At 42.7% G+C, this 18,026-nt stretch overlaps 1 protein-coding gene across 4 annotated transcripts in view; it reads left to right on the forward strand.

The window, feature by feature from the left end:
- Positions 1 to 18,026, forward strand: part of RERE (arginine-glutamic acid dipeptide repeats) — a 337,601-nt gene that overhangs the window by 188,531 nt on the left and 131,044 nt on the right. For all 4 annotated transcript variants that reach the window (XM_084786701.1, XM_084786704.1, XM_084786703.1 and 1 more), the window contains 3 exons: positions 896 to 1,001; positions 3,840 to 3,936; positions 12,788 to 12,892. In XM_084786701.1, coding sequence (XP_084642827.1) covers positions 896 to 1,001; positions 3,840 to 3,936; positions 12,788 to 12,892 — 308 coding nt within the window. The remainder of the gene's footprint in view (positions 1 to 895; positions 1,002 to 3,839; positions 3,937 to 12,787; positions 12,893 to 18,026) is intronic.

Genomic DNA, 18,026 nt, shown 5'->3' on the forward strand with positions numbered 1-18,026 from the left:
TACCTTTTTCTGTCTCCATGGTTGAAGCTCTTTCATGGAGCGTAGGAATCCTGAGTGCTCTCAGGCTGAGCTGTCTCACAGCCTAGTGGTGTACAGGCAGTTGACTCCATGCTGTACCCTGTAGCCTCCACACACATGAGACAGTATCTGCTACCTTAGCTTTTGATCGAGCTGAAAACAAAATTAAGTTTTAGAAATCTATGCTAGTTCTCCTGAAGGCATTTGTAGGATGATGATGGACAGTGGGTCTATTTATTTATTTATTTATTTATTTATTTATTTATTTATTTATTACCAGTAGTTGTGTATGAGATGCTCTGTTCTCAGCAGTCAGTAATGAGGCAGGTCCTGTTATATGGATGCACATCCTCATCACCACCTCTTGTCTGTGGTGTGCTTCGTCAGTGTGGCACGCAGCAGTGACTTCCATACATTTGTGTGGCCCACAGTGGAGGGAGAATTTGAGACAGTTTGTGACAGGCAAACCCTGGAGGGGAAGAGACTGTCAGGTGTCTCTGGGTAAGTTCTTTCCAGCTTGTTACTTTTGACACACCTCAACAATGTGCTCCGATTATTATTTACCAAAATAATTAAGGCTTAAGGTTGAAATATGTTCTAATGTAGTGCTCCGCATCGCCATAAAGAACAATGTAATGCTGAACGCACTCGTCACACTGAGAAGCTTCAAGATCCATCTCTCGTGTTTCTGAAATAAGCAACTGGAGGGGTTTGGTCTGAGGGATGTGGTAGCCGGGGACCCAGCAATTGTGCTGGTGGTGGTTGTATGTCGTGCTGCTGGCCTGTCCACTGTGCACAGGGATTTTGGTCGTAGGTATGATGTGCACTTGCAGGCACCTGCAACCTGTTCCTAATGCTGTTAGATTTTCCTTTGCAGAGTAAGAGGGACCACCTACTCATGAACGTCAAATGGTACTACCGTCAGTCTGAAGTTCCAGATTCTGTCTATCAGCATTTGGTTCAGGATCGGCATAATGAAAATGGTATGTATGCCCTTGTGGTGCTGTGCCTGTGAAGCTTAGCTTTGCGTGAAACTTTTATAAAGCATCAGTAAAGTGAAGATTGCCTCTGATAGCATTTCTCTCAAAAGAGCTTGTAATAAAAAACATTGCTGGATACCCTCGCCCTTAATTTTGCATAACTTATTATTTTCCCTAACATTTCCTACTCTAGCAAGATCCACATTCAGTCTCCATCATCCACACATCCAGCAGCTCACAACACCTTGTATCTCTAGTTTTCGGGGATACACTTCCTGTAGCCTCCATGGATAGGTGGTGCTCATAAAATCATACATACATACATACATACACACACACACATACACACACACACACACACACACACACACACACACACACACACACACACACACACTTTTCAAATCTTTAAGAAAATACCCCCAAAAAATCCAAGGAAAAAAAGGCTCAAGCTTGTGGTAATGCATGTTTTTTTAAAAAGATTTATTTAAATATTATTTATACATATTCTGCCCACGTATGTGCCTGCACACCAGGAGAAGGCACCAGATCTCATTGTAGATGTTGGTGAACCATGCTAGGAATTGAACGCAGGGCCTTTGGAAGAGCTATCAGTACTCTTTTTTTTTTTTTTCTATCAGTACTCTTAACGCTAAGCTATCTCTCTAGCCCCATGCACGGTTTTTAAAATAGCAGTAATATAGTTCTTTAAGCTCCAATGTTTAAGCTGGTGACAGACAGTATTTAAGCCCTGTGCATTTGTGTTCCTTGTCCTTTCCAGGGGCTTGTGTTACTGAGCTTCCCCCATGGCCCAGGCAGAGAGTTGCAGCTCTCGGTGACTCTTTCTGAGTTACACGTTGGAATATGGGTTGGTTGGTGCCTTCTAGAGCAGAGGACAGTGATTTTTGCCAGCTGATTTCCACTCTTCCCTTTGGTGCCATGCATGGGCTTAGAACCTTATCAACATAAAAGTTGGATGTCTGTGTGCTGTGTGCTACATTTCTGCAGGTGTACAGTAGCTTTTTGGAAATTGCCTTTTGAGAGGGGCTTCGTGTCTCTCCTTCACATTAGTCATCCTGAGCTGTGTGAGGTGCTTTGTCATAGCATTCTGTATGAAGAAGGTGATGTAGAGAGGCGCCATAGGAGCTGGACTAGAGCAGCCTAGGACACGCCACTGTGTCCCCTGCTCACAGTGCTCTTCCCATAGTCTCCACCTGTGTGCCCTGCTCACGGTGCTCTTCCCATAGTCTCCACCTGTGTCCCCTGCTCACGGTGCTCTTCCCATAGTCTCCACCTGTGTCCCCTGCTCACGGTGCTCTTCCCATAGTCTCCACCTGTGTCCCCTGCTCACGGTGCTCTTCCCATAGTCTCCGCCTGTGTCCCCTGCTCACGGTGCTCTTCCCATGGTCTCCGCCTGTGTGCCCTGCTCACGGTGCTCTTCCCATAGTCTCCACCTGTGTCCCCTGCCCACGGTGCTCTTCCCATAGTCTCCACCTGTGTCCCCTGCTCACGGTGCTCTTCCCATAGTCTCCACCTGTGTCCCCTGCTCACGGTGCTCTTCCCATAGTCTCCACCTGTGTCCCCTGCTCACGGTGCTCTTCCCATAGTCTCCACCTGTGTCCCCTGCTCACGGTGCTCTTCCCATGGTCTCCGCCTGTGTGCCCTGCTCACGGTGCTCTTCCCATGGTCTCCACCTGTGTCCCCTGCTCACGGTGCTCTTCCCATGGTCTCCGCCTGTGTCCCCTGCTCACGGTGCTCTTCCCATGGTCTCCGCCTGTGTGCCCTGCTCACGGTGCTCTTCCCATAGTCTCCGCCTGTGTCCCCTGCTCACGGTGCTCTTCCCATAGTCTCCACCTGTGTCCCCTGCTCACGGTGCTCTTCCCATGGTCTCCGCCTGTGTGCCCTGCTCACGGTGCTCTTCCCATGGTCTCCGCCTGTGTCCCCTGCTCACCGTGCTCTTCCCATAGTCTCCACCTGTGTGCCCTGCTCACGGTGCTCTTCCCATGGTCTCCGCCTGTGTCCCCTGCTCACCGTGCTCTTCCCATAGTCTCTACCTGGCAGCACAGTGAGCTTTTAATAAGTGTTTTAAATTAATGTCTTTGAAAAGATAAAAGTCAGTTAATTAAGATTTTTTAAAATAGAAGCTTAATAATTTTCAGTCCAGTCAGTGTGTGGCTTCATTCTATTTTGGAATATTTGGCAGTAAACAAATAAGACGGTGACTGGATGTGGTAGTATCTGTCCGTAATCCAAGAATTTGTGAGAGAAAGGAAGGACAGTGATGAGGTTTAGGGCTAGCTGGGATAAGGCCCTGCCACTCAGAAACAGCCAGGCTCTGGAAATGTAAATCTTGGATAAGGAAATTGCTCAGTGCCCGGACCCACATGGTGGAAAGGAAGAACTGACTCCTACAAGTTGTCCTCTGACCGCCGCACGCATTGCTCTGCGGTGTGCGTACCTGAACATAAGCACACACATGTGTGTTACATGCACACAACATAAAACAATACATAAAGTTAAAGAAGCTTCAGTTGCTGGGATGTAGCAGTGGATTTCTCTCTTTTTAAACATTGTGCTTGTTATGACATTTCAGTACACAGAAGGATGTGGTAAAAGACCTAGTCAGCAGTCTGTCAGTTTTCAAAGCTGTACCCTTGTGCTCTTCTGTGATTCCTGCTACATACTCCCTTATGTGTTGGATGTAGTTGATGATAACTAGACTGTGTTGTTTATTTTGAGTAGGAGGTAAACTTGAGAAAAAGTTTGCAAAAGCTTCCTACTTATTTGGGAAACTATTTTAATATCTTCTTGATTAACCGATTTCTTTTCTTTTATTGGTAGATTCTGGAAGAGAACTTGTCATCACAGATCCAGTCATCAAGAACCGGGAGCTCTTCATCTCTGATTATGTTGACACGTACCACGCCGCTGCCCTGAGGTAGGAGCGCAGGTGTGGGGCCGGACAGCCCAGGGGGCGGCATGCTAACACTTCACTGCTTCCTGGGCTTCTTGAGATTTCCGAGTTTGTCTAACCCCCTTTACCTCTTCTGTATTTCCTAGTATCATTTGCTAAAGTTTTTAGGGTGAAATACTCTGAAAAGCTGTGGTTAGTTTATAAAAATCAACCTCTACTAGAAAAGATGGAGGGAAAAAACAGATAAAGCAGCTGTGCCAGCATGTTAATTATTAGAAAGCCTAAAAAATGATAGAAATTTTTAGTATCTCTTCTTTCAGTTTTCTTATGTTTCAACTTTTCTTTCTTTCTTTCTTTCTTCTTCTTCTTCTTCTTCTTCTTCTTTTTTTTTTTTTTTTTTTTTTTTTTTTTGGTTTTTCGAGACAAGGTTTCTCTGCGTAGCTTTGGTTGTCATGGACTCGCTTTGTAGACCAAGCTGGCCTCAAACTCACAGCGATCTGCCTGCCTCTGCCTCCCGAGTGCTGGGATTAAAGGCGTGTGCCACCACGCCTGGCTTATCTGAACATTTTTTTACTAAAAGTCATGCTGAAGAGTAGGGGAGTATATTGAGGACACAGTGTGAAACAGAAAGGACACCATATCCAATTGTGATGTCAGGTAAAGTGAGTGTGCCTTTCTGATCTGTACTTTGTGTTCTCTCTAGAGCAGCTGCCAGGACTATCCCTTGTACATGTTGTGTCTATGTGTTTGGCTGATTTAGGGCCTCTAAGTGACATAAGAAGTACAGTAACTGTCCTGGTTAGGGTTCCATTGCTGTGACCACTGCAACTCTCATAAAGGAAAACATCTAATTGGGGCTGGCTTATAGTTTCAGAGCTTTAGTCCATTATCATCATGGTGGGAAGCATGGCAACACGCAGGCAGACATGGTTCTGGAGAGGGAGCTGTGAGCGCCTCGTCTGGATCCATAGGTAGCAGAAGGAGACTGTGTAACACACCGGGTGTAGCTTGAACATAGGACACACCAAAGCCTACTCCAACAGTTACACGCTTTCTCCGGCAAGGCCACACAACCTAATAGTGCCGCTCCCTATGAACCAAGTATTCAAACATAGGGGTCTGTTGGGCCATACCCATTCAAACCAGCACAGTAGCTAGCATCACAACGCTTTCTTCCCTGTAAGTTATAAATAATAAGGGTTGTGTCAAATCACAGCAAAACTCTTAGTCTCCCTTTTAAAGAATTTGAGTACAATAAAAGCCATTCAGATCTACTGGCTTTAGCTTAACTAAAGGAGATGCAGCCATTTCTCGAATAGTGCTCACTGTCACATTCAGTGATGGTGTCTCGGGTCTCTTGTGCAATGCTAGGAAGATAGAGCCAATTACTTTAGGCAGAAGAGCAGGGGCATGTATTTAAGACTCGAGTTTGCATATGTTGGGTCTCAGATTATATGTCATTATGACCTCTGTCTTAGTTCTTCACTTACTGTAGGGCAAATCCATAGATAACATAGAAGTAGGTGAGCTGGCTGTTGTCCGGTTGAGCCTTTTTAAAAACGGAGAATAAACAGCCGGGTGTGGTGGTGTATGCCTGTAATCCCAGCACTTGGGAAGCAGGCTGGTCTATAGAGTGAGTCCAGGACAGCCAGGGCTACATAGAGAAACCCTGTCTTTAAAAAAAAAAAAAAAAAAAAAAAAAAGAGTTTTTTTTTTTAAATTTTAAAAAGAGTTTTATTTAAATTTTACTTGCCAGGAATTTTTTCCACTTCTTTTTCAACTATTTAAAGATGTAAAATCCTTCTCAGTTCTGTGTAAGAACAGGCAGTGGGGCCGTGTGGCTTGTCGGTCAGTGCTTCACTGAGACCTGCTGCAAGGGAGGAGTGGGTTTGTTTGATTGACTTTCTATTTTGAGAATGTCTCTGGTTGTTTATAAACTTTCCCCAAATTCCTTTGTCTGTCCTTAATGGTGTATTTCTGGGCTTAAAGTAAGCTACATGCTGAGCAAAGCTGTTTAAGCGGGTTGATGGGTTGATGAAACAAATGGTTAGTAAGTAAGTGAGCTGACTGACTTAGCATTTGTGCTGGCTTGCTTTCTGTTCTTTCCAGCATCTCACTGGTTGAGGTCATGGTTCTAAAGGACTTTGGATTGTAGTTAGGGAAATGGTGGAAACTCTAATTATTTGTACAACATGTTTTTACTAATTGCTTAAAATGAGTATATTTGAGGATTTTTAATGCTATTCAGAATTGTTAGACAATTTCCATCTAGTTTTTACATTTTTAGAAGAACTTTTTATCTCAGGTGACTCTAGCTGGACACAGGCAAAGTTGAATTACTCTAGACAGGCTTGCACTGCTTCATCTGGGCATGAGAAGCTGTGAACTGCTGCTCTGTGCCCTGTACCTCGCTACTCTAATAGCAATACATAAGGTTCTCTTTTCAAGGTATCTGACTATAATCCTTACTGGCTTTAGGCTTTTAATCTTCCTGTGATACTATCTTAAAAGTTGTCCAAAAAGTTGTAGGTCTAGTTCAAAACATTCATCTCCAATTTTTTCTTAAATGATTTATTTCTTGGGATTATAATATAATTGTATCACCTCACTTCCCTTTCCTTTATCCAAGCCCTCACATGGCATTTTTTTCCCTTTCTCTTTTTCAAATTCATGGCTCCTTTTTGTATTAATTGTTGTTGCTTAAAGTTATGTGTTACATATTTCTAACTACATAAGTACAACCTATCCTGTCTGTCTAATGCTACTTGCATGTATGTTTTCAACGTTCACCATTTGGTATTGGATAACCACTGATTCGTATAGTGAGGGTCTCTCATTAAGAAAACGTATCCACTTGATTTTATTAGGCTTAAATGAACTGTGTTTTAGTGACCTGATGACTGAATGACAAGTGGTCTCTTTGTCACTACACGGTCTGGCTTGGTAAACCTTGTCGAAAGCTTGGATTTGCCCGAGTCTGATGCTCAGTATCTGGCTCTAACCTCATTCTCAGAAGTAGTAGCTCAGCACAGAAAGTTTTATGGTATATTTGTGGTCATCACCTGTCAAACAGGATTGAATGGCAGAGCCCTAGTAGTCTCAGCTTATTCCATTTTTCTTCTCCGAGTTGGGGTACTTTAGCTTATACTTTTTGGTGAGCAGTGATAACTGAGGATTGAGATTCAACTTTTTCTGCCAATTTCTTTCTTTCTTTCTTTCTTTCTTTCTTTCTTTTTTTTTTTTTTTAGTTCACCCTCAGGAAAGGGTACTTTGCTTTTTCACAAATGTAAACCAGTACCACTATAGACAAATTCGATTCTGAAGGGGACACAAATTAAAAACAGTTCATGGGCACTTGAAAGGGGATCGAATGAGTATAATGGAAAAAAAGAGGACTGAAAAAGAAAAAGTCTCAGTGTTGGCTCTTAGCACCATTCTTTCAAAGATCAAAGGACTCCCTTACATGGAGTCATGCTGTGTGCAGCCACTGACTGGGCTCTGCCATCCCATTCACTTGGGAAGAAGCTGATGTCTGTATTTTCCTTTGAAGCTGGTGCTAGAGTTGGGTTATGAAAGAGAAGGAGAGCTTTGTGCTTTAGTCACCCCGAATCAAGAGGAAACAGAATTCCTCTGTGGCCTTTGCTTTGTAAGCTGTGACAGCTTAGCCTTTCCTTACCAGAGGAAATGTATCCTCAGTCTGGACTGTGTTGAGAAGTGTGCACTGAGACAGCGTTCCTGCTCTGCAGCCTGTTTTGAATCCTTGGCCTTGGCCATTCCCGTTTTCTTATCCCACGACCCTGTTCACCACCTCCATTACAGAAGCCAGCATCTTGAGCTGATCACTGCTTGAGTTATCTTAGTGCCCACGTATGCATTTTTGGTTGATATTGTGACATAACAGCAAAAAGTATCAGATTGAAACAAGGTGACTTTAGCTTAATTCTGCTGTTACATAGCTTTATGACCAGAATCAAAACTGTTGATTTTTGACACTTGCTCAGGATCATGTGACTGAGCAGTGCCCTTATGACCTGAACATATCTCTTGACTTAAAACCCACTATAGCGGGCATGTAGTAAGCACTCACAGGGGGCCTCCTATGCCATGGCCTTGCTAATGTTCTGTTTCAGTTACTGAATCTTACTGAGGTCTATAAAACTAGTGTTCAAGAAAGAAAAGCTTATAATACAGTTACTTCTGGTACTGATGATGTTCAGTATCCATGATTTTGTTTCTTGTTGCCAGTAAGTGGGTTGATTGGGTAACCCCATGACTTTCCTATAGGAAGCGAAACTTAGCCCAAAGCTCCAAGCTCCAAGGCTAAGCCCACATGCCCATCTCTTGCACTTTGCTTGTTGCTTTCCCCTTTAAGATGATGCTTTGTTGGTGCTGTGTGGAGTGGCCACTTTGTGACTGGGAATGTGTGCTGTAATAGTGTGCAGACTGGAAGATAGTACTGTAGGTCAGAAGTGACTCTTGACTTGAGGGCTCTTTTCCAGCTGACTCACTATCTGCCTGCTATTTGTATTAGTCACAAGAAAAAAATAGTCTAACGTGGTTCAGGCTATTTGCTAGGATCTTACCTTGAGATTCATATTTTAGAAAGGTAACTTAAGGTAAAATTTTCTAAAATTTTTTGTCAAGAAACTTTGACTAATTATTCATAGATTCTGGTTTTCATTATGTTCATTCTGCATTAATTTACCTCCTTGCTTTGCTATGAGCAACTGCCATTATATTTATGGGTTAAAACAGATTAATTACCTCTGTGGAGATTCCCCTAAGAAGTCTCATCTATTGCAGAGTCCTTTTCTGGGCTGACTTAGAACATTCTTCCTCTACTGTTCACACACCTTAGCGCATTGGTGGGCAGCACAGCTTGTCATTGTCTTTGTCCCCACATTGTGTAGCGCTTTACTGCCTTGCTAGCAGATGAAGGGCTCTGTATTAAAAGCTTGTTGTGCGTTCCAGTGTCTGACTACTTCTCCCTTTTAAAAGTCATTTGCTTTTCCGCATGAGCCTTGTGATAGCCTCTTTCCTCCTGTGAAAAGACGCTGGTATTTGCTGAGTGATTGCATTGAATGTGTTATTCAGCTGGTGAAGAAAGCCTATGCTGACTTTTCTATCTAAGAGCACAGTATATTTTGTGTTTGTTTTCTATGACTTATGTGTGCCTCAGGAGAGGTGGGAGTTTCTAGTGTGAGTTTCCCACAGCTTTCATTAGGACTTTCCTCAGCACTTGAATGTAAGACTGTTGAACTTTGCACCCTGGGTAATAGTTTACATTCTTTTTTGTATATTTTGTCATATTCTCCTTTTTATATAATTATTTCTTTTTATGTGCATTGATGTTTTGTCTCATGTATGTCTGTGTGAGGGTGTCATCCTCTGGAACTGGAGTTGCAGAGAGTTGTGAGCTGCCATGTGGGTGCTGGGAATTGAACCCTGGTCCTCTGGAAGAGCAGCCAGTATTAACTGCCAAGCCATTTCTCCAGCTTCGCTTTGTCACATTTTTCAAAATTTCTTGTATATTAAGTCATAAGACAAAAATGTCTGTCAGGTTACATTGCAGTAACTTAGTTTACCATGAAAAAACAAAAGAATACAAGCCCTCTATACTTAGAAGCATAATACTTCCTATTAAAACAACTTCTGATATAAAAGGAAGTACAAGCTAAAAGAAAACTTTGTAAAAATTAAAATAAAAATGCCATATGTACATGGCATGCAGTTAAGAAGATCAAAGATTTGTACAAACATATCAGTAAATTTTTTAATTAAAAAAATTAATGAATGAAATTCCCAGCTTATACAGGAATGAGCAAACAAAAATCAGGTCAAAAGAATATACTGGCTTTTGTTCTAGTTGGATAGAGAAGTCTAGGTCAGTCTTATTTAAGGATTTCTGCACTGCCTAGAGTTAGGAGTGTTGGTGCTGATTTCTCAGTGTGTATTGTTAGACATAGAGAAACCACAATGGAACTATACATATCCATGTACTGAAAAACACAAGTCATAAAATCAAGTTAGGATTCTGAAAATGTCCCTAGACACTAGATGGAAACTGAGAAAATAAGGTTTCAAAAAATTCCTCTGCTCTAACTGGTAGCCTAGAGTAGACAAGACTCTCTTGGTGGCTGGAGAAATGGCTTGGTGGTTAAGAGCATTGGCTCTTCCTCTAGAGGACTCAGGTTCAATTCCCAGAACTCACAAGGCAGCTTACAACTGTCTGTAACTCCAATTCCAGGTGATCTGTGGCACCGGGTATGTATTTATGTATCCAGGCAAATACTCATACGCATAAAATAAAAAGTTAAAATCTTTTTAAAATGATCTTAGCTATTCTCATGAATGTAAGATGGAATCTCAGAGTCATTTTGACTTGCATTTCCCTGATGACTAAGGACTGTGAACAGTTCTTTAGTGCTTCTTGGACATTAGAGATTCCTCTGTTGAGAATTCTCGGTTTACCTCTGTAACCCATCTTTTATTTTATTTGTATTGTTGCTGTTTAATTTCTTGAGTTCTTTATATATTTTGGATATTATCCCTCTATTGGATGTAGGATTCATGAAGATCTTTTCCTAGTCTGTAGGCTGCCAGTTTGTCCTATTGACAGTGTCCTTAGCCTTACAGAAGCTTTTCAGTTTCCGGAGGTCTCACGCATTAATTGTTGCTTTTAGTGCCTGAGCTATTGGTATTTTGTTCAGGAAGTTGTCCCAGTACCAATGCATTCAAGACCCTTCCCCCACTTTTTCCTTTATTAGATTTAGTGTATCAGGTTTTATGTTGGTGTCTTTGATCCACTTGTGTCCTGCCTGCAAGATGTGCAGGGATAAAAGCTGGGACAGAGATTGAAGGAATGGCCAACCAGTGGCTGTCCCAATGTGAGACCATAGGAGAGACCCAGCCTCTGACACTATTAATGGTACTCTGCTGTCCTTTAGACAGGAGCCAAGCATAACTGTTAACTGAGAGACTTCACCCAGCAGGTAATGGAAACAGATGCCGAGACCCACAGCAAAACATTAGGCAGAACCCAAGCAATCTTGTGGAAGAGTTAGGGGAAGGATTGGAGGAGCTAAAGGGATCTAGGACTCCACAAAAAGACTTACGTAGCCAACTAACCTGGTCACATGGGGCCCACAGAGACTGAATGGCCAACCAAAGAACATGCATGGACTTGTCCTAGGCCCCTACACATGTGAAGCTGATGGGCTGCGTGGTCCGCAAGTGGGTCCTCTAACAATTGGGGTGGGGGCTGACTCTGACTTGGACTCTGTTGCCTCCCTCTGGATCCCGTTTTCCTAGCATGGCTGCCTTGTCTTGCCTCATTGAGAGAGGAGGCACTAGGTCCTGATGCCACGTGGTGTGCCAGGGTGGGTTGGTACCAGGGTTGGGGTATGGTGGAAATGGGCAGAGGGTGGCACTGGGAGGAGGGGGGTGGAGTTTCCTTTCCATTGGGATGTAAAATGAACAAATACATAAATTAATGAAGGAAAAAAATAACAGAGAAGACTCTCCCAAGGCCGTTTGTTTTCCTTATACAGTAAGGCTGTCCGCAGCTCTCTGCAGACGTGCTGTGAATTTTGTGCTCCCTGCTGGTGAGCAGCCATTCGCTTTACATACACTTTAGGTGTGGGAAGCTAATTTAAAGAAGTTCCAGGGTGTGATTTTTGTGCATATTCCCTCCCTTGTGTTGTAAAAGGTTCTGTCCTCACTGTTTGTCCTTTAGCACGTGACCCTTCTGCACTGTCTGTGTATTATGTAGCTCAGAGCACCAGCTCTAGACACCCCACTTTCTGCTTTTTTTTTTCCTGAGAGAGAGAGAGAGAGAGAGAGAGAGAGAGAGAGAGAGAGTGTGTGTGTGTGTGTGTGTGTGTGTGTGTGTGTGTGTGTTATGCTTGCGATCCTCTAGGCTCAGCCTCCCTGTTGCTGGCTTTGCAGATATGTGCCACTAATCTAGCTGAGGTGAGACTTTTTCTGCGATGCCACCTTTACTTGTAGATGACTGTATGTGGAGGTTTCCTGCCCTGACTTCTATCTCTATTAACAATGAAGGATTGCTTTAGAAGTGGGGGTGACACTGAATGAGGGCGCTTGCACCTCTGTAATCCTAGCACTCGGGAGGCAGAGGCAGGCCAGCCTAGTCTACAAAGAAATTCCAGGACAGCTGGGCTATACAAAGAAATAACTAACCCCCAAAAAGGTAAGAAAGAAATGGAGGTGACAGAAAAATAGAAAATTCTGAAACCAGATGTTTCAACCAGATGGAAACGATGATCGTTTTCTCTTTAATATTCAGTCCTTTCTAGAACATCTATTCCACCAAAGACTATGAAAGAGACCACAGTGTCGTCCAGATTCTGCACAGAGGGTGTGCATGTGTGCAGTGGGAAGGTGGGCCCACTGCATCTAACCTGGAGTTAAATGGAGTGTTTCATCATGTATTTCTGCAGTGATTTGAATACTCTTCTTATTTCTAGCTTATTTAGATTCCGTTTATCCTCGCCTGGCCTCCAGATTATCTTTTGTTGTTGGTATTGTATGGGCCCACCAGCCACTGTCTGCTTGTCACTTACTTGCAGTGATTGTTGAGCTACCTCACCTGACTTCTAGTTTATATTTATGTTTTGTTTTTATTTTACCACAAAATGTGAAGGGAAAAAAGCAATTGTGATACAAAGTTATATACTGAAGCAATCATTAAATAAAAAAAAAAAACATTGCCAATCAAAGCATGGACACTGTGTGTATTTTTCATACACTCTGGATTTAGTCATGAGCTTCCCTTACTCCAGCCCCAGTCCATCTGCATTTTTGGTTTGCAATGCAACTAATTTAAACATACCTTTTGTCTTTTGTTTTTTCCCAGAGGGAAGTGTAACATCTCCCATTTTTCTGATATATTTGCTGCTAGAGAGTTTAAAGCCCGAGTGGACTCCTTTTTCTACATATTAGGCTACAACCCTGAAACAAGGTAAGTTGGTCTTTTATGCCCACTTCATTTTCTCACTCACATGTTTGTGTGTTTGCACAATTGCACATTTGTACTTCAGCTAGAAAGATGCCAGAAAATGGCGCAAAGCCCGCGTAACCTCAGAGTTGGCACGTTCAGCATTTAGTACAACTTGTTGTTTGCTTTCACTTTTTTTTTTAAAGATTTATTTATTTTTTATTATGTATACAGTGTTCTGCCTGCATGTACACCTGCAGGCCAGAAGAGGGCGTCAGATCACATTACAGATGGTTGTGAGCCACCATGTGATTGCTGGGAATTGAACTCAGGACCTTTGGAAGAGCAGGCGGCGCTCTTAACCACTGAGCCATCTCTCCAGCCCCACTTTCACTTTTGTTAGACAAGAAAAGGTGTGGAAACGAGAGCATACAGAGGAGGGATAAGGCTGTAACATGGCTGCCAGATCTCTGCTTTGAATGTACTGAAACATCATTTCCTGGATGCAGACTTTGTCAAGCCTTCCATATGTGTCAGAAAAGAACATGTCAGTTTGGAAAGCTTATTAGACACTTTGTTCAGTTTGCTTTGGGTAATGAGATCTCAGGAACACTCACCCAGAGGTCTGGGAGATGGACAGTACCCTGGTCCTACCATCGTGGTAAGGCATACATGAGTAACAGAACAGTTATGTACATGATGCCCAGTGTGGTTACAAGAAACATACTTTACCAGCCTGAAAGTGGAAGATGGCCCCCGGCCCTGTTAGCTTTAACTCCAGCTTGACAGTCATCTGAAAGAAGAGCCTCAGTTGAGGAATTGTCTAGGTTAGATTGGCTGTGGGCAATTCTGTGGGAGATGACTGGACTTCTCCTTGATGCTGGAAGGTAATGGGGGCACCATTACCTGAGCAGGTGATCATGGGCTGTATAAGAAATCTAAATGCCTCAAAAGTTGAATGCTTGCTATGTTTACAAAGGACGCAGGATTGTTTCCCAGCACCCACATTGTGGCTTACAAACACCTATAATTTCAGTTACAGGAGATCTCAGACCCTTTTCTAGCCTCTGTAGGCTTCTGCATGAACATGCTACACCTAAACTCAAGTGGGCAAACACAAGTACACATCTTTCCATAAGTTCCTTTTTGTCAAATTGGTTGGGTTTTTAAAAATATTTATTTATTTATTTATTATTACGTACACAGTGTTGTACCTGCATGTACACCTGCATGCCAAGAGAGAGGGTATCAGATCACATTATGGATGATTGTGAGCCACTATGTGGTTGTTGGGAAATGAACCCAGGCAGGACCTTTGGGAGAACAGGTGGTACTCCTAACCACTGAGCCATCTCTCTAGCCCTTGTCAAAATGTTTTATTACAGCAAAAATGGAACCAGAACAGCTGTCAGTGTGCCAAGCAACTGGAAGCTGAAAGCAAGCGTGGATTGCTCTGGTCTCATCTGATAAAACAGAGCCCAAGCCTAAATGTGAAGAGATGAGGGTCACTATGTAGTAACAGGGAACAATGCATTTGGAAGTTTCTGCTATTGTTTCAAGAGAGGGTTTCTGTGTGTAACCTTGGCTGTCTCAGAATTCACTTTGTAGGCTAGGCTGGCCTCGAACTCACTGAGATCCTCCTTCATTAGCCTCCTGAGTGTTGGAATTAAAGGTGTGAGCCATTTAGCCAGAGTCTGTGTATTAAGAGGTTATAACAGCTGTAAATAGATGGTCACTGAATGTTGAGGCTAAAAAATAACCTGCTGCATAGAAAGGTCCACATAGGCCAAGATAAAAATTATATTTATTTATTCATTCATTTATTTTGGGTTGAGGTTTGGTTTTGTTTGTTTGTTTGGTTGGTTGGTTTTGGCTTTTTCAAGACAGGTGTCTCTGTGTAGCCTTGGCTGCCCTGGACTTTGTAGACCAGGCTGGCCTTGAATTCACAGAGCTCCGCCTGCCTCTGCCTCCTGAGTACTGGGATTAAAGGTGTGTGCCCCACCACACCCATCGAGGTTTTTGGTTTTTTGAGGCAGGGTTTGTCTGTGTAGCTTTGGTTGTCTTGGAAGTTGCTCTATAGACCAGGCTGGCCTCAGACTCAAAAAGATCTGCCTGCCCCTGCCTCTGCCTCTGCCTCTGGAGTGCTAGCATTAAAGGTGTGCACTACCACTGCCCAGTTAATAACGAGTAATTTTTGATACCTCACTGTCCTCAATGAATAGGTCATCCAGATCCCCTGTTCCCACTCCTCAAATCAAGACAGAGCAAATGGACTTAACATATACCTATAAAACATTACACAAGACAGTGGCAAAACCAGCAATCTTTTCATAAACAGATCGCATTTTGGGTCATTAAAGAAATCCTAATGGACCAGAGGGATGGATTGGCAGCCTAGAGCACTTGTTGCTCTTACAGAGGATCCAGATTTGATTTTCAGCAGCCGCAGAACGACTGTAATTCCCGTTTAGGAGATTGCACCATTTCCAGGTGATCTTGGGCAAGGTACCTGGCATGCATGTGGTGTATGTGTATATATCCAGACAAGATGCTTATACATACAAAATAAAATAAGTAAATCTTAAAATTGTATTAAAATCCTAAAAAATAAACACCATTGAAGCGATTTCTTAGAGTGTATTAAATAAATCATAGAAGAATGAGACACAAGACTAATTGCAAAAGAGATGACAGGGACTTTGGGCTCAGGAGATAGCCCAGCCAGGGGAGTGGTCACTCTGCAAACATGAGGATCCAAGTTCAATCCCCAGAACTCACATAAATAAAAGCATGCGTTGTGGTACTGGAGCTTGCTGGCCAGCCAGGCCAATCTAGTTGGCAAGTTCCAGGCCAGTGAAAGACCCTCCCCACATGGTGGTGGCACATACCTATAAAGGTGTCTGGCACTCACGAGGCAGAGGCAGCCTGATGTCTGTGAGTTCAAGGCTATACAGAAAAACCTTGTCTCAAAAAAGAAAAAAGACCCTTCCAAAGAAAAAGTGGATGACATTGAGGCAGCGTCTTCTGGTTTATGCACACATGTGAATACACAAACATGAACTATACACATACTCATGAACAGCTGGTCTTTGAGGAAATCAGAGCTGAAATTTAAAAATTCTTAGAAGCACATGAAAATGAAACCACTACTGATCAGAACCTCTGGCGTACTATAAAGACAGTTCTGAGAAGATATGTGTAGCTGTGAAGGCTTACATTAAAAATCAAGACTCAGCTCTGTGTTACACGCGGCATTCTAGTCACTGCCCATCCTCCTACCTCTTTGGAAAATGTATTCAGTTAATGATTCTTGCTTTATAAATCACAGAGGTATAGGAAATAACATTAAATTTCAAGGTCATAGAAAAACAAGAATAAACCCAACTAACCAAATTTTAGGAGAGAGAAATAATTAAGCTCAGGAAAGAAATTAATGAGATTGAGTCTTAAAAACAGTACAATAAGTCAGTCAAAGGGCTGGTTCTAAAAAGGTAACTTGATAAACCCTAGGAAAAAGCTAAAAGAGACAACTTAGATTAATATTTTAGAGATGAAAATTGGGGCATTACATCAAGTAATGGTGAAGTTCTGAGGATTACTAGGAATGTTTTGAGTAATCTATATTCTAGAATAGGAAAACTAGCTAAAAGAGACAATTTAGATTAATACTTTAGAGATAAAAATTGGGGCATTACATCAAGGAACAGTGAAGTCCTGAGGGTTACTAGGAATGCTTTGAGTAACCTATATTCCAGAATCTGGAAGAAATGGACAAATAAACATGATCTCACTGAAATAGCATCCAGCCTGCATACCATGAGAATGCTAATTTGAATTCTCTCACACTTTTATGAGCAATAAAAGGCACGATAATGTACATATACAAAACAAACATTTCAAAATGTCAGGGACTGCTAGGTGGTGGCCTACTCCCAGCTACTTAGGAGGCTGAGGCAAGAGGATTACAGGTTCAGCATCTGCTTGTATTACAGAGTGAACTTAGAACAAGCCTGGGCAAGTTGATAAGACCTTCCCTCCAAACTGAAAGTAAAAAGAGAAGTTGAAATGTAGCTCATTAGTAGAATGCCTGCATAAGATGCATAGATCCAGCCGAGTGTGATGGCGCAGGCCTTTAATCCCAGCACTCCAGAGGCAGAGGCAGCCTGATCGCTAGGAGTTGGAGGGCAGCCTGGTCTACAAAGGGAGTCCAGGACAGCCAAGGCTACACAGAGACACCCCCCCCCCCCCAAAGATGCATAGATCCTGTGATCAATCCTGCAATGGGATGGGGGGGGGGCACTTGAAATGTTACTATCAAATACATTCTTGGTATATGGCCTATGTCTGAAAGTGAAAAACTCAAATTCCAGTTTGCAAAAGAAAACAAACACTTCATATAGGTAGCAAAAATCAAACCCTTGTATGGCCACTAAAATGAAGAATAGAGTAATGCAAGCAGGGGCTGGCTCAGCTGTTAGGAGCTCTTGCAGAGGACCCAGGTGCAGTTCCCAGCATCCACATGGTGGCTCACAACCACCTGTAACTTCAGTTCCAGATCCAGAGGGTCTGACAGCATCCTCTGGCCTCCATGGACACCAGGCTAGCCTGTGGGACACAGACTTACATATAGGATCTGACAGCATCCTCTGGCCTCCATGGACACCAGGCTAGCCTGTGGGACACAGACTTACATATAGGCAAACTCATACACACTGACAAAAACTGAGCGGGGAGGGGAATGACTAGTTTTTCTTTATACCAGTGATGAATTTACCAAGAAAGGGACTCAAGAAAGAAAAATCACATGCATAGTAGTTTTTAATAAATTGGCCTGGGTATATATATAGTTCAGTGATAGTGTTAACTAACTCATGAAGGCTGTGTTGTGTGTTCAATTCCTAATGCCCACAGCACATAAGCTCTTCCAGAGGACCTGAGTTCACGTCCCATCATCCATGTCAGTAGCCTTATACCTGTATCTCCAGCTTCTGAGGACCTAACATCCTCTTCTGGTCTTCATGGACACCCAAGTGTACACACAGAGTCACACAGAAATCAATATATATATATATATTATGTATATAATAGTAATAGCACTACACTAAAGAAGGCACTTAAAGAAAGACATCGTTATGAGATTGAAAAATTAATACTGTGA

The sequence above is a fragment of the Acomys minous genome (assembly GCF_964271855.1).
Source record: "Acomys minous genome assembly, chromosome: 6".
NCBI classification, from domain to species: Eukaryota; Metazoa; Chordata; class Mammalia; order Rodentia; family Muridae; genus Acomys; species Acomys minous.